The sequence below is a fragment of the Crocuta crocuta genome, unplaced genomic scaffold (genome assembly GCF_008692635.1).
Source record: "Crocuta crocuta isolate KB4526 unplaced genomic scaffold, BGI_CrCroc_1.0 scaffold170, whole genome shotgun sequence".
NCBI lineage: Eukaryota > Metazoa > Chordata > Mammalia > Carnivora > Hyaenidae > Crocuta > Crocuta crocuta.
In genome coordinates, this window is record NW_027527853.1 from 3,180,392 (window position 1) to 3,197,160 (window position 16,769).

At 48.1% G+C, this 16,769-nt stretch overlaps 1 protein-coding gene across 1 annotated transcript in view; it reads left to right on the top strand.

The window, feature by feature from the left end:
• TLL2 (tolloid like 2) overlaps positions 1-16,769 on the top strand; it is a 124,009-nt gene that overhangs the window by 79,945 nt on the left and 27,295 nt on the right. Inside the window, exons 10-12 of the mRNA XM_077780354.1 lie at positions 3,851-3,975; positions 6,822-6,937; positions 12,211-12,313. Coding sequence (XP_077636480.1) covers positions 3,851-3,975; positions 6,822-6,937; positions 12,211-12,313 — 344 coding nt within the window. The remainder of the gene's footprint in view (positions 1-3,850; positions 3,976-6,821; positions 6,938-12,210; positions 12,314-16,769) is intronic.

Genomic DNA, 16,769 nt, shown 5'->3' on the forward strand with positions numbered 1-16,769 from the left:
ATGTTTAATTATTCTTAGAGAAAGAGACAGAGCATAAGTGGATGAGGGGCAGAATGAGAGAGGGACACAGAATCTGAAGCAAGCTCCAGGCTCTGAGCGGTCAGCACAGAGCCCGACATGGAGCTCGAACTCACAAGCCGTGAGATCATGACCTGAGCCGAAGTTGAACGCTTAACCACCTGAGCCACCCATGCACCTCATCAATAAATATTTCTTAAATGAAAAAACTAATGGGTGATCAAAAGAGACGGGGAGATCTGCAGTGCTAGGGATGAGGTGAGAGAAGAAATTTCCATTATCATCATTGCATTTCTGTCGCATACCCACAGATGTGGTGGTCACAGGCATCTCCTGTGCAGGGGGTTTGGGCTCTATTACTTCCAATGGGCTGTGGGAAATGGACTGCCTAATTGGTGCCTGCCATGTGCCAGTTACTAGGAAAAGCTCTGAAACCAGAGGCCAAGGCAAGAATGCAGAGTGTCTTCTGGGACCAGCATTTCTTTTCTTGTTTTTCTTTTAAGAAAAATAAATCTCTTTTTTTTTCTGCGATCTCTAGCTTATAATGCCATCCCTTTCTCCCCTCAAAGAGATAACCATTAATGACACTGTTGTCAATGTGGAGCAATTTATCAGCACTGACCGGTGGAAGCCCATGGACCAAACCCATGAAATGATAATTCCCCATCAAGAGTACCCAGAAGCCCTCAGAGGAAGATTGGCGAGGGGCAGCACATAGGTGGGATAGGCGGCCAGGTAGGAGTCCAGCAGCTCCCACGAAAGTTTGGAAGGGAGGCAGACTTCTCCTACTGCTACCATGATGATCATTTATTACTCCAGAAGAGTGTATCCCCAAGTGTAATGGCTTACAACAGCAATTTATTTTTTGTGACATTGTGGATTATTCTGGCCCATTCTTCTCTGATTTTGCCTGGGATCATTCCCACAGCGGTAGTCATTTGACAAAGTGACTAGGCTGGGAAGTCCAGGATGGCCAGTGCCATGTCTGGCCATTGTGCTGCCTGTGCCCTAGGATCCCTGGGTTCTCCTCCCTGGCCTTTTCAACTTCTGGCTGGCTGGACCGGGCTCCTCACATTGAAACTCAGAGCTCCTACAGGACAGGAGGCTGCAAGACTCCTAAGAGCCAGGCTCTAGAACTTTCAGGACATCACTTCTGTCACATTCCATTGGCCAGGGCAAGGTACAAGGCAAAGGCTATGGACATTAGGAGGTGCACTTCATTATTTTAACCATCTGCCACAGCTACCTTCTCACCCCTCCCCCAGAGCTCAGAATGATTTTAGCAGAACGATTTTGTGGCAAGTGGATCCCTTCATCGTCTTTTCTGCCAATTTTCTGCATGGATTTTCAGGAAACTACTTTGTTCAGTGGGACATTTATCAGTGGCATCCTTACTAACGGTCTTTCCTGGTCCACCTTTTGTCAAGTTTCCCAATCCTAAACCCATGTCCTTACTCCCAACCGCATATCCCCTGGAGCCAGCCATGCATTGTCTTTGAGTCTGTAAAAGAGCAGACAATGACCTATAGAGCATTTGCTCATCTGGAGACAACTAGTCTTCCTGCCGATGGGAAACCCAGGCTTCTTGTGTCTTTACAATTGATGTGACTTCTTCCAACTTTATTTTCTGGTTTATTGCAGTCCCTCCCTCTCCCCCTTGGTTGGACCTGGGCTGTGGAGAGTGATGTGTTTGGAGGTTTCGTTGGGCAAGGGTCCAGGAGCTGGAGAGACAGATCTGTGGTACAGGCGCGTCTTTGTTTGGATAGCTCAGAGCTGACAGCTTTATTCCCTAGAACATTTGCCAAACCCTTTCTTCGTTTAGCAGAATGTCAATGCTAAGAGTGGTCCTACATGAAAGGGGGATGTCACTGCAGCAGTTCATGTGGGGGACGCCTCTTGTAGTAAATATCTTCCAGAGCCTGCCACCCTGCTGGCAGCTCAGGGACATGTCAAGGAGGGAGTCCCAGCCCCAAAGAGCTGTCCTTGTGTGAGCTGACGTTGCTCTCGCTGTTTCAGTTTTTAAAGCCTCCCACGTTCCTAACTCTATCATTGATCTAGCATACATTAAAGCCTGTTGTTTCTTGGGCAATGGGAACACTGGCCAGAAGGAGGAGGATGCGGAGATGGGCTCCAGGTCTGCCTGGGGTCCAGGGCTGGCTCTCCATTACTAGCTCTGTACTCTGGGAGAGTCACTTAAGCTCACCTGTGGGGAGGAAACCCAAATAAGACTGGCACTGGCCTAAGGTGTTACAAGGACTAAATGAGATGGTGCATGTAAAGTGCTCAGGCCTGGGCCTGGCACATAGTAGGTCCTGTGAACGCTTAGTGAGAGCACACATTCTCCACATGGCATACCATTGGCAGAGTCACCTATATGCTGTGGTCTTCAGCCTGGGTTGCTAAGAGATGGTGGTGGTGAGCTTTGCATTTTGCACAGCAAAATTTCTTTCCTCAGGGGAATCAAGAAAATAATTACCAATGGACCCATTTTATGTTAGGGTAGAAATGCCCCTTTTTAGATTTAGTAGGTGATTGGATTTAGAATTTTATGTAGAGTCATTACCTGTGGTTTAAAACTTGGCGAAGTCAGTGAGGGAAAACAAGGATTCTCCTGAAGTTTCTCTAGAAGGCTCTGGACCCAGAGATAAGGAGATGGGAAATCAAAAGACAAGCCAACTGGTTAAAGGTTGGGAATAGGGATGCTTAAAAGGAAGTCGGCAGATGATCTAGGCTCTTGCTTGCTTATGTTGGAATGAAAGTGAGCTTGAAGTCTGATTTAGAAAACATATATGCAAAACCAGAAAGATAATACAACATGTAACCAGCAAGAAATAGGAATAATGTATTTTTTCCTAGGTAGTGCAGGATTTAGGGGAAAGGAAGTATTTTAGAGAGAGAGAGAAGGAACAGTGCAGCTAATAACTAGGTAATGTGCATTTTCGCATGTCCTTTGGGTGTAAATTACTTCCGCAAAATTTGTTGAGGACACTGCCCTACCTTGGTTACATAATTTAACTCAAAAAGTATTTCTTGACCTGTTGTGCTCCAGACCCTGAGGGCATAAGGATGAAGGTCTCAGTCTCTCTGCTTAAGGAGCTTACTATTTAGCAGAGACGACAAATGCCTTCACCCTTCAAAAAAGACAATACAGTATGATAAGAAGAGACTAGACAAATAAGGCTGAGAGGTAGCCCAGAGGAGGGAATGAACAACTCAGGAAAGGAGGGGTAGAAAGGGGTCCAGAAGATTTTAAGAGGGAAAGGCATCTGATGGGGTTTTGGCGCATGAACAGGAGTTTGCTAGTGGAGAAGAAGGGCAGTGGGCAGCCTCAGCAGAGGACAGCCTGTGTAAGGGCATGTTTGGGGCCAGCAGAAGTTCCGTGTTGCTCAAGCTCCAAGTGGGGTGGAGGCACTCAGTAGTGCCTGTTGCACAACTCCAGGGGGCACCACTCACACCTCAGTCTCTCTGAGTGGTACTTCCTGAAGTTGTAGGATGTGGTGGTCCCAGGGCCTGGACCTGCCAGGGGCTTTGTGGAAATGCGCAGTACACGTCAGTAAGGAAGTCCCTAAACCAGTGGACTAGGGCAGACTGGCAAACCTGGCAGAGTCATTTTCCCATTGGAAAGTGAGTAAGCAGCTCATGAAATGGAACGCCCAAATGCCAGGACAAGTAAAGCAAGCTTTTCAGTCATACCAGCCTCCAGAGAGGCCATCTAGGGGCTGGGGTGTCAATGGGCTTATGGGCAAGGAAATGAAGACTGTAAGTGTCAGCGTGGCCAGCCAGACAGCCTTGACTTTTCTTTCTCCTTTCTCTCTCTCTTTTCTTCCTGTAGAGGAGTTTTCTTAGACACCATCCTCCCCCGTCGAGACGACAATGGCGTCAGGCCAACCATTGGTCAGCGCGTGCGGCTCAGTCAGGGAGACATAGCGCAAGCCAGGAAGCTGTACAAATGCCCAGGTAACCGAATCCTGGGGAGTCCCCGGGCTTCTGTAGCACCCACAGAGCATGACTCAGCCACCCTTTGCCAACAGTCCCCCCGGCTTGGAAAAACAGCCTGGAGAACCTGGAGAGGCTGCTCTACTTTCTGGTATGCTGTTGTATGGAAGTTTTAGACCGTGTACGAGGCCCGCATGGGGAGGTGATTGCCAGTAGTGGCACGGATAATAGATCTTGGAGCTCACGGTTTAAATTGTGGGTATCTTCAGAATTCTCTGGCAAAGGCCTGATATTCCAAAGAGGAAGAAGGCATAGTGCAACAACAGTGAATGGGGGCCCAAAGCACTGTGTACCCCGTAACTACAAATCTCCTCTCTTTCCTATGGAAATAGGGGATATAGGTTTGGCAAAACAAAAACCAAGGCTTTTGCAGGAAGACAGTGAATGAAGGAGAGTGTTTTCAGAAGGGTGGGAGTCAGCTACCCAAATCCTCAGTGATGGAAATGAGGTGATGTTACTGGTCTTGGGGTTTTCCTGGCCGTCTAGGGTGCTGGTCATTGGCTAGAAATCTGCTATCACAGACTGGACAGTACACCGGGGTCTGAGGAGGTGTCTGTATCTCTGCCCACCCACAAGTTTCCTCCTCTTGTATTTGCCCTCTTTGCCTTCCATTTCCTTGGTTCAGTATCACCACCACCCCACCCCCAACCTGCTGCCCTAGAAGTGAGCTCAGATTGACCCCTTTAAATTGCTGAGCTTCAGGGCAAACATTAGTTAGAGGAGCTAATTTTTTTTTTAATTTTTTTTTAACATTTATTTATTTTTGAGAGGCAGAGCATGAGCAGGGGAGGGGCAGAAAGAGAGAGGGAAATAGAGAATCTGAAGCAGCCTCCAGGCTCTGAGCTGTTTGTCAGCACAGAGCCCGACGAGGGCCTCGAACTCACAAACCGTGAGATCATGACCTGAGCCGAATGATGCTCAACCGACTGAGCCACCCAGGCACCCCAGTAGAGCAGCTAACAGGCCCAATAACATTTTCAACGTCCCAGACCAGACACAGTTTGATCATGGGACAGAATATTTGACATAGGGCCATCTTAGAAAATCTAGGCTATCACATTGCCCGACTAAGCGGGATCACAGGGCACGCAAAGGGCTGGATGGGGTTTGGTCCATCACAAAACACTAAGAAATATGTCCATCCAGCTATTAGTCATCTGGGGGTGTGTTAGGGCTGAAATGCAGGACACACATATCATATAACCTTGCTGAATTGAACGAGAAACCTTATAGCATTCCCTGGGAAATGCCATAGTATTTATTTAGTATAATATATATGCCTCTTGCTTCCCAAAAGGATTGGAGGCAGCTGGTGAATACCATGGAGCCATATAGTAATGTATCTATTCTTGCAGAATGTCGATGATTATTCTAAGATGATTTCCATGGAGCCCTTGGGGGTGCAGACTGCCAGGCATAATCTTCATGATGCCCGGCAGTTGTTCAGTAACCCGATATCGAAGCCCCAATATCCAGGATTTCCTGAGGCTGATGACGGGCCACTCTCCAGCTATTCCTTCCTACGGCTCCAAAACTGCAGCTTCCAGTAATTTCAAGTAGTAACTGAAAACGGAGGTAGTTGCCGAGTGGAAGTTGAATTGCATGTAGGAAGAGATGCATAAAGATGCTTGTTTCCCACACTTTGGGAGTGACCCTCTAGGATGAGGGGTTTGGATTCGGGATCAGGAGGGGGCAGGAGGTAAGGAACCCATAGGTCCCAAGCTTACTCATACAGGTACTTTTTTTTAAAGGACAAATCAGAGAAAATACTTTTCACGTACATAAGAACTAGGTTCTAGACTTATGACCAGACAGCCCTCCAATGTTCAAGGGCAGAATGGTCTACTGTAGAGTAGCCCAGCTTCCCATACCTCTGGTCATTTTTCTGTTTTCTTGACTATTTGGTAGCTTATTCAGAAATTGGTAGCAGAAAAAGAAGAGGCAAGATTCAAACTAATAGCTGAAATGTGTTTCAGAGTGTTTTTCTTGTCACTTCACCTATTTGTACTTAAAAAAATTATTTTTAGGGGCACCTGGGTGGCTCACTCGGTTAAGCGTCTGACTTCAGCTCAGGTCATGATCTCACAGTTCGTGAGGTCAAGCCCCATGTCAGGCTGTGTGCTGACAGCTCAGAGCCTCGAGCCTGCTTTGGATTCTGTGTCTCCCTCTCTCTCTCTGCTCTTCTCCCACTCGTGATCTCTCTCTTTCTATTTTTAATGTTTATTATTTGTTTTTGAGAGAGAGAGAGCAGGAGCAGGAGAGGGGCAGAAAGAGAGGGAGACACAGAATCCAAAGCAGGCTCGAGGCTCTGAGCTGTCAGCACACAGCCTGACATGGGGCTTGACCTCACGAACTGTGAGATCATGACCTGAGTGGAAGTCGGATGCTTAACTGACTGAGCCGCCCAGGCGTCCTTATTAGTCATAATATAATGGCTGCTACGTGTGGAGCACTCACTATGTGCCAAGCACTGAGCTGATCCATTTCATTAACCCTCCAGGCAGGTCCCGCCCACTTTACAGATAAGAAAACTAAGGCCCAGCAAGGCTGGGAGACTTGCCTTTGCCTGCCGTATCCTGGGAGCCTCAGAAGAAACGCCTGGGTATTACATTTTTGTGCCCAGATGCTATTTTCACTTTATTAGCCAGGAAAAAATTGTCGATCTGCCTGATCGGTTTCTTGCCAGTGCATTCTGAGCAAGGGCTTTGGCTGGTCAAGGGCTGAGTTTGCTCAGCAGCCTGGCGCAGGGAGCTGCTGAGGGGGGCAGTGGGTGTGCCGGAATCACGGTTGTTGTTTTGCTTGCGCAGCATGTGGGGAGACCCTGCAGGACACCACAGGAAACTTTTCCGCACCTGGTTTCCCAAATGGCTACCCTTCTTATTCCCACTGTGTCTGGAGGGTATCAGTCACTCCAGGGGAAAAGGTAGGTGTGAAACCACCTCAGGAAATGACATCGCTTTCTTCAAGCTGTGTGAGGTGTGGGGGAGGGCACTGTTATTAATCAGCGTAATGGCAGCTGTTGTGAGCACCCACTGTGTGCTAGCTTGCTTAACACCCTTTAGTTCCTTATTTCTTAATGATTTATTTCTTGATGATTTTTTTTCTTTCAACCAGGATCGCCCATACAAATGGAGACCTATAAGCTAAGTGTCCACATGGGTTATAAATCAAGCTCAGTTTGTAAACCAAAGTAGACCATGCCCTTCTCCCCTGATACGTGCACCATCACAATGCCTTGGGAGGCGAGGATCCAGTGTAGGATCCTGGACACCTCAGGATGCTCCTCTGGAAGGTAGCAATATGGGGTGAGCCAGCCCTCAACCCACAGCTGGTCCCCGCTTCTCTTCTCAGCCCATCTCAGGAGCAGCCATGGTGCCACTCCAGCCCATGCTCCAGAACACTTCGCACTCCTGCCTTACACACAGCTATTCCCTGGCTGCCCCCCACCCCCCCAGCAGAAGTGGACTGGGTAGGGATGCTGTCGACCCTTGGGAGGGTGGATTCAGGGCAGAGATGTCTGCATGCTCTGGAAGTGGGCTCAGGCTACTTGGGCAGGGGACTCCAGGATCCGGGCACCTGGAGTGAGGTCTAGGAGCTATGCAAGCTCTGAGTGAGCACAAGCCTTTGGGTCGGGAGAGTCCACCATTCCGTCTAGATTCTCTCTAGAGCTGAGTCAGGGCAGGGGCTTCTTTCATCCTGGTCCAAGGGTGGTATGTTCTCAGCCCTACCGCAGACATGTCTCCTGATATCCATTATGTGGATAGGGAATTTGAGGCTCAGACATTTTTCCTGTTTAAAGAGAGAGAGAGCATGAGTCGGGGAGGGACAGAGTGGGAGAGAGAGAATCTTAAGCAGGCTCCATGCCCAGCATGGAATTTGATCTCATGACCGTGAGATCATGACCTGAGCTGAAATCAAGGGTCAGACTTTCCACTGACTGAGCCACTCAGCTGCCCCAAGGCTCAGACATTTTTTAAAAATTGCCCAAATTCTCAGAATAAAATAGAACTGGAAACGGGGGCTTCTGCATTCCTGAAACGTGTGTGTGTGTGTGTGTGTGTGTGTGTGCGTGCGCGCATTTCACTACACCTCCCTACAAATCCTAGGATTTTTCAGATTGTCTCAGACTAGATGCAGCTGCCTTTGAGATGCCCCCTCTATCCTTTGTTTCTAGCTCCCTACAGTCATACCTGCCATAGCTTATTCCACAATATCATGACTGCTGGTTTATTGGGCTGTGTGCCTTCTAGACCCTGAATTCATTGAGGACAGTGACTGTTCACCCATAGGTCTCCAGCCACCCAACACAGCCTCTGGTACATAGCCACACAAAAGTATTTGTTGAATATGGGCACATGAATGGATGGGTGGCCAAGTGAGAAACCTGTAGCTGTGCTGCGGGGTGATGGATTTTCAGGTACCTGTAGTCAATCTTCAGGTATTCCTAATTCATAACTTTAAAAAGTGTCCATTTAAATATTTTCTATGGTCTGGATTCTATTCTTAGCATATTATATGGATTATCTTTTAATCCTTACAACTTCACATGATAGCTGCTATTCCCACATTAGTTATTCAGGTAAGGAAATGAGCTTGCCTAAGGCTACTCAGTTTGTGGCAAAGTTGGGATTTGAACCCAGGTGAGAAGCTGGATGCTTGGCCATCATCCGATACCCACAAAGGGGTCAGGCTAATAGGCATTTGAACATGCATCCACACACACATTCTCACGTGTGTATGTGTTCACTTATAGTACCCACATGCACGACTCTTCCTCTAGCTCTAAGCATTTATGACAGTGTGGTTGTCATCTTGAGCCTGAGAGACTGCAGACTTGTCTTCCTTAGGTGCATGTTCTGTCCCTATGCCAGCCAGAGGCATTCATGACAGGGAGGGGAGGGAAGTGATCCAGAAAGCCCCAAACTGTTGAATTTCCCTAAATAGCAGAGGCTATGTGATATGTTTGAACAACATAAGACTCATCAAGCCTTAATTATTACTGCTAACTGGGGGGCACAGAGAATATATCTCATTGAAATTCCTGTACCAATTATTTCCATTTCTGCTTTGCCCACCCTTCCCCAGAGCTGCTAGTAATTAGCAAACTTGATCGATTCAAGTATCACCTCTTGTTTATCACCTCTTCCCCTATGGCCTTTATGATTCCCTAACGTATTTAAAGTAATTAACCTGAATAATTATCCCATTCATTTTGCTCATGAATGTGTGAGCAAAGAAGTTGTAATAACATTTTCTTTTTAAAAAAATTTAAAAAGCTAAATGAATTATATTGCAACCAGCGAGTAAATATTCCGGAGCCCTCTACCTGAATGTGAACTCTGTGGGAGATGCAAAAGAAATCTAATTTACAGTTCTTGTCTTCAGGAGACTTCGAGTTTAGTTACGGTCACTCCTTAACTCTAGGGAGTCTGATTTAATTGAAGAAGGGGCATTTTCTTGGCCCCTATTATTTTTTAAACTTCTGAGGTGGTACGAACCCATAAGCAGGGTTAAGAACCACTGGTCCAGTTTGAAAGAAGAGTGATATCACACACACACACACACACACACACACACACACACACTGTACAACACAGGAGGTGAGCTGGCCTGTTATTTTCTGGTACTGCCTCTTCATTTCATAGGAGATCAGAGAGCTTTCTGGAAAAAAGTACTACTTGTCCTGAGACCCGAACATTGGGCAGGATTGACCCGAAGGAAGGGTGGGGGGGAAACTCGCAAGGCAATTTGAGACAGGCAGCCTGTGAAGGCACTTAGTGTGTCTGGTTTGTGGTGCACTACGTGTACACTCAGTGAGGCTTGATTTCTTAAAGTGCTTTTATGGAGGGCCTATTATGTGTCAGACCTAGCATCATACACTCAATACAGTTTCTCATGCAGTCCCCTCAATACCCCAAGGGTGTGCATGTTGTTTCGCAGATAAGGAAACTAAAGATCAAAGCAGGCAAGTGTTTTCCCAAGATCCCAGAGCCACTGAGTGATAGAGCTGAGGTGTCCAGACCTGCCTGACTCTACAAATGTCCACTGTGCAGTCACTCTGAAAGGGAGAGGAGGGGGTCCCAAGGAGGGAAAGGCCATGTCTATTTAGGCAGTCAGAGAGGGACTCAGGGAGGAGGCAGAGGGCCCTTGAGCTGGGCCTGGGGAAGGTTCCATTAGCATGGATGCGGGAGGGCACACTGGGAAATAAGGTCACATAGGATGGATGCTGGGGCCTCTGGAAGGTAAGCAGAGAGTTTAATTTATGAGATGGGGGCATGGGTAGCTACGGAAGTTTTCTGGGCACAGGAGAGGTTCAATAAACATGAGATGCAAGTGCAGAACTGATCTAGAAGCCCTAGTGTGAAGAGTGGCCCAGGGCATGGAGGGGAGGAGTTCAGGAATCCTCTCCGCAGGTACAATGCAGGCAGGGTTGTTGAAGGGGCAGGGAGACTGGCTTCCAGCAGGGGACACAGACAAGTTAAGGGGAGGGAGTCTGTCAGCATAGGGGTAAACAATAGGGCAAAGGAGAGATAAGAGCAAAGCGTTGCACCCGGCTGACTGGCGTCACCTGTGGACAGGGAAGCTGGGAGGGAGATGCTGTTTTGAGGTGCCCTCACCGTCCCTGGGGAGCGGGGAGGCCAGGATCAGCGGGGAGAGGACAGGCATGGGGAAGCCCAGAGAGAGGAGGTTCACAGCAGAGGGGCTGTGGAGAACCTTGGAACATGGACTCCTTTCAATGTGACTGGGAGGGCACCGGGACCTTTGACCTGCCGCCCTCCAGCCGAGGGGTTTGCTCAGAGACAGAGGGACCTGGGGCTGTCTGCATATAAGAGAGCGTGGCCAGTGGATGGGGGAGAGAGATGAACTGGCTAAGGATGAGGGCCCCAAATGGGATAAGGCACAGGGTCAGGCTGCAGTGGCCAGGGCAGGGGCCCCAGTGAACGAAAAGAGCTGAGAAATGATGGGGCAGGGACATGCTGAGCACAGCAAATGTGGTGTGGGCACCCTATATGGCAGGGCCTGATGGAGGTGAAGGGGGGCACGACTGAGCTCTGCTCTGGGCCGTCTGCCGGGGACGCCCCAGACTGGAAGGGTGCCAGGTTTGTGGGAACAGCAGCAGTGTGCCAAGTCCACAGGGCCACCCAGCCTCCTCCACTGTTTATGGACAGGGGCTCCCACTGAGTGGGCTTGGCATGTCCAAGAAGAGCTGAGCCCCCCTTCCTAGTCCATCTGCAGCGCCAGCCCCCCAGCCTTCACTCCTCCTCACCCCCCTGCCTCTTCATTCCAGACACACACACCACAACCTGCTCAGCTATACACCACCGTTCCCCAGACATCTCCTTGCCTTTATGCATGTCCGTCCCTCTCGCCAAAACACCCTTTTGTCCTGTGTCTGTCCACTGGGCCCCTATACTCCTTAGGTTAAATGCCACCTCTTCTGAGAAGCTTTCTCCAGCATCACCAGGCAGCATTTATGTCTCCCTCCTTGGGGCTACAGAATTCCCTGTCCATCCGTCTCTTTTCAGCATTTTTTCAAGACTGCTCTAATTGGCCTGGCACATCTGCACTCTGAGCTCCCTAAAGGCAAGAACCCTGTCTTGCTGATCTATCTCAATTGGCCAACACAGACAGGCACATAGTTAGGTGGTCAACTAACAATGGTGAGATGAATGAATGAACGAATGAATGAGTGAATGAATGAATGAATGGACTAATGGAAGGCTATTGGAGAGTGAGGTCGTGGCCAAGGGGACATTGCTCACAGTGGTGCTCAGATAGATGCACTCAGGCTAACCCCAGGCCCTTTGGAATGATTGATGGTGTTATAAGATCTTTTCGTATCTCTGAACTTCACTGACCCCTTACCTCCTTCTAAATCCCCAGTCTCAAGGCATTCTGGCCCATCTTTTTAATGCATCCTGTTTTCTATAAACCACCTAGTGACTTCAAAAGCTCAAGTTATTCCCCAGACAGAACCAGAGGACCCATCTCCTCTGTTTACTCCCCGTCTTGCTTAAGGTTTATTATTTAATGTCACGAGGTTTCCTGTGAGTGTGTCTTTGCGAGGACACTCCCATTGTGGTCTCAGAGCTCTGTATGCTAACGGGTAATGTGAGAACACTGGCAGGCAAGATGTATCTTCCAAACTCTGCAGACTCCATGGCCAAAACTCACTTTTCCGGTAACTCTTTACAGATCGTCCTAACCTTCACCTCCATGGATTTGTTTAAAAGCCGCCTGTGCTGGTATGACTATGTGGAGGTCCGGGATGGTTACTGGAGAAAAGCCCCCCTCTTGGGTGAGTTGACTTTAGAAAGCCTTGGGAGAGGGGTGATCAGCTCTTCTGTGTGACGCTGTTAATGTGTGGAGGGGCCCGTCCTGACAGCAGTCACAGGAAGCTCTCAAGAGTCCGTGTCGTTGTAAAACTCTGAACACTCCATTTGGCAGCACATGTTAAAAGCTTTTAAGACTGAGACTGTCCTTCAACCTGGCAATTCTACTTCTTGGAATTTATCCCAAAGAACCAATTAAGGAAGTGCGTAAAGTCCTAGCGACGGGGGTGTTTGCTGGAGCAGGAAAAAAGGAAAACAATTTAAGTGTCCACCGTAGGGGTTAGCTGAAGAAATGGTGACACATCTTCCCAGTGGAAAACTATCCAGCCACTAAAAATAAAGTCAGAGGTGACTACTTATTGATACAGAAAGGTGTTTGCTGTGCATTGTTTCACGAAAAGGTGTTCCCAACTGGAACATGTTGTTGGATTCCATTTTCATAAAAATACATTCATAAGTATATTTTGCAGGCTTTGCAAACTCAGATGCCCTTGGAAGTAAGGCACCCTTGAGAAAGATGGGGTTGGTATAATAAAATAGGGGGTGGTGGGGAGTGTGGCAAAGTGAACAGTGAATATCCTGACCCAGATTATTCAAAACAAAATTACTTAAAACATCTGCAGGTTGGATTCAACTGGAAGAAGCCATTTTGTAAGCATCAAGTAGAATTATAGGTATAAATAAATAACACAGTGATTATTTCAGGATGATGGAGTATATTTTTAAAAACTTATTCTGTGTTCCTGGTTTAGCTATATTTTCTAATTGTTCTACAATAAGCATGTATACGTTCTGGGAACTCATATGTGAAAAGGCAGCTTAGACCTTTCAGTGGGAGGCAGTGGGCAGGTGACATAAGAAGAAAGGTCAGTTCATTCAGGACTGGTTACAGAAGAGCAGTGTCCGATGGATGACCCAAAACGATGAATGTATAGAGAGCCTTGGGCATGGACATCAGGACTCATCCCGCTCAGGAATGACAGCCATGGTGGAGCCAGAGATTGAAGCAGATTTACAAGGCGCCAGATGGAAGGGTTTGGGCTGACAGTAGGCTGTTCTCATTTTTAGAACAGTCGTAGGGTAGGCTTCCGTGTTGCCATGGCTAAGCCCTCAGTGAGATCTTTGTCCCTGGCATATCCTCACATGGGCACCCTGGTTATGCTGTGAATGGCTGGCCTGGGAGTGAGCTGCTGTTGGGACAGCAGACTAGAGATGGAAATAGGAGGAATGGGGGAGAGCTAAGCTGGAGAGTTAAAGGGCCAGACCGAGCCCGACTTCCCACCAGATTCTGGGTAGGTCAGAAGAGACGGGGGCAGAGGGTCTGACTGGACCCGAGGGGGCCTGGCAGATACTAGGCTCTGTATGACCACAGGGTCTCAGCCGGGTCAGCTTTCACTGGGAATAGCACACGCACTCATTCTATCCAGAGGACTATGAGTTTAAATTTCTAGAGGTACAGATAGGAATTTGTGTCCACCTGTGCTGGCTCTGAGTAGGGGGATTCAGTTACTCCCATTAGCAGGCATCGGTCGGGTAGTATGCAGTCTAGGTAGGCAAGCCAAGCACGGACAGCAGCAAGTACAAATGTAGGACAAATGGGTCTTGTCACCAGATGGCAGGGTGGAGGCTGCCTGCTCTGCATTCCTGCTTCCTCTCTAATATGAGCAGACACGGGGGCGCCAGCAGCCAGAAGGAGGCGTGGCTTTACAGGTAGCTCTGATCCAGGGTGGCCAAAAGACGGAGTAGGGCATTGTGGGTAGCTGAGGTTCCGAACCTGGCAGAACGCCAGCCTCTGCTGGGCAGATGTCTATGAATGCAGGTCCCTAGGAGACTACTGAGTCAGAATCCCCATGTGTTGGGTCAGGAAATGCTCCTGCTTCCCTGGAAATGTACGTGCCGGTGTATGTGCCTGGGTACTTGCTTAGTACCACATTCATAGAGAGGGGACTTCAAGGAGGACGGTGGTTACCTTTGAGAAAGGAAGCACGGAAATGGTTTGGTTTGTATACTTCCAGATTATTCTGCATCTTTTACAAGAATGCATTCAGGTAGAATTTTATAATTAAGATAATTAAAGGGGCTGTGGGAGAATTTTCAATGACAGCATGGAATTACAGACCCCTCAACCTGGCAGAGATCTTGCAGCCCCTTATCCCACACCTGAACCAGGAAAGCACGTGCTTTGCGAGTGTGGACCAACTCACTAAGTCCACACAGCTGGCTAGTGGCTGAGATCAGACCAGAACTCAGATGCCCTGGTCATGGGGAGTAGGGACTGCTGAATCTGAGAAGGGTATCCCCATAGGACTGTCAGATAAAATGCATGATTCATTGTTGATCTGAAATTCAAATTTAACTGGCCTTCCTGTATTTTTGTTTGTGAAATCTGGCAACCCTAAACTCCACCAGGAATGCAGTAGACTCAGAGGAAGCTCTCGGTTACTGAAGTTCCCTAGAGAGGCCTGAGACACGCTCCTGAGAGTGGGCACTCGCAGACACATTTCCAGTGATTCCCTTTTCTTAAACTTGAAACAAGAATTTTCTCACTACAGATCCTGCTACACATTCATTGATTAGATTGGGCTTTTGCCATTCTTTGTTGTCAGTGATGGTTTGTTTTGTTTGGGTTGAGGGGGGCTCATATTTTACACGCTTTTACAGTGTGTGTGTGTGTGTGCGCGCGCGCGCGCATGTGTGTGTGTGTGTGTGTGTGTGTGTGTGTGCGTGCACGTGCGCCACAGCCAAGGCATGGCCCGGTGCCTGTAACCATCATTCTTCGTTTGCGGGAATTCTCCTTTGCCAACTATTTGGCCTGCTCTGATGTTTCCAAATGCAGCTGTTAGTGCACTTTTGTGTTTGGAACAAGTGCATTGTGTGGGCCGAGCTGGTCCCTGGGAGGGGTCAGTGCCATGAAATCTGCTGGGAGGAGGCAGGTCAATGCCCCTTTGGCAGGAGGGAGAGCGGATTAGGGCGGATTGTGAAAGTATGCATCTTGCTCGGAAAACTGTGTGTTGCATATTTTCCCAGGGCAGTGTGTGAAAACCGGGGCATAATGGATGCATAACTTTTTATGAATGAACCCTTTATGACTCCCCATGGAGCCCACTTGTAGTGTCCTCATCTGCATTTCCTCTTCTTGATATCCTTATTAAACTCCTCCTCCAATGCCGGGAACCAGATTCCGTTTAGGAATTTGACACCTTTTCTGAGTCCAATTTCTCCCCAGCCTGTTAGTTTTCTTGGAAGGGGGCTGCTTGGGTCCCACTTGTTCACAAAGTGATTAAAGAGAAATGTAAGTAGAATGAGAGCATGTCATGGCTGGTTAAAGCTATCAAATTGAGTTTTCAGTTTCAGGGGTTACTTATGAGATTGCACCTCAAGTGGGGAGGAACGTGGCTGCAGAGAGAATTTGCCCAGTAATTTTAAATACTGTCCTGCTAATTGGATTCCCCTGCCTTATTTTCTGCTGGAGGAATTACTCTGACAATGCACTTTTGTATGCAGAACTGTCTTTGAGCATTCTGTACCACTGCAATGCACACAAAAGCTCTTTTTCCCCCTTTCCCTGAAGTGGGGAGAGAAGTTCAGAAAGGCCAGGCTGGCCAATCAGTGTCGTGTGGCCCCACCACTGGGGCTCCCTGGGCAGGGGCAGCCTCTTGAGTGAGCAGAAATGATAGCGTGAGTCAAAAACAGCCAAGCCTGGCATTGCCACAGACTTGCTCTATGGTTGGAGGCTTTGATCTTCATTTCTGTGTCCGTGTCCAAACTGGGAATGATGTTTGCCTTCCCAGAGAGCAGATTTCATGGCTGTTTATCTAAAATGTACAATGTTCAGAATCACACCGCAACAGAGAAGTTCCTCTTGGTGATGGTGGCAGGGGTGATGATGAAGGTGAAATTGATGTTGAAGGTCAAGGGCTCAGACTGCCAAGGTCCAAATCCTACTTCACTTACAACATTGAGTATAACTCAAATTGAATGTTACTCAGCTGAAATTCCTCAATCCTCGGTTTGCTCACATATGAGATTAATAATAGTACCTAAATCAGAGGGTAGGGGGAAACAGATAATCCAGGTAACATGCAGGGGAAAGTGTCATGCTTAGTCAAAAGGGGCTTTCCTCAGAACCATTATGGCAAAGATAAGAATATTAAGGAACCAGTCAGGGGGCAAAAGAGAAGGTTCTAGGTAAGAATTACAAGGCGATTTGGGGAAAGAAGTTACTTAGGAATAATTTGTAATTTATCCCACCAAGCCTGGCTTTGCCCAAGTGGTGATTCCTACCTCCTCCAGAGTAGTGAGTGAATAGACTGGGTTGTCCTGTGGCCCAGCCGTGGGTGGGTCATCTCATCCAGTTGGGTTCTTAGGCAGCAAGGCAGACATGGAAAGTTCTCTTTTTTGGAAACAGTCCCCAGTGGCTGT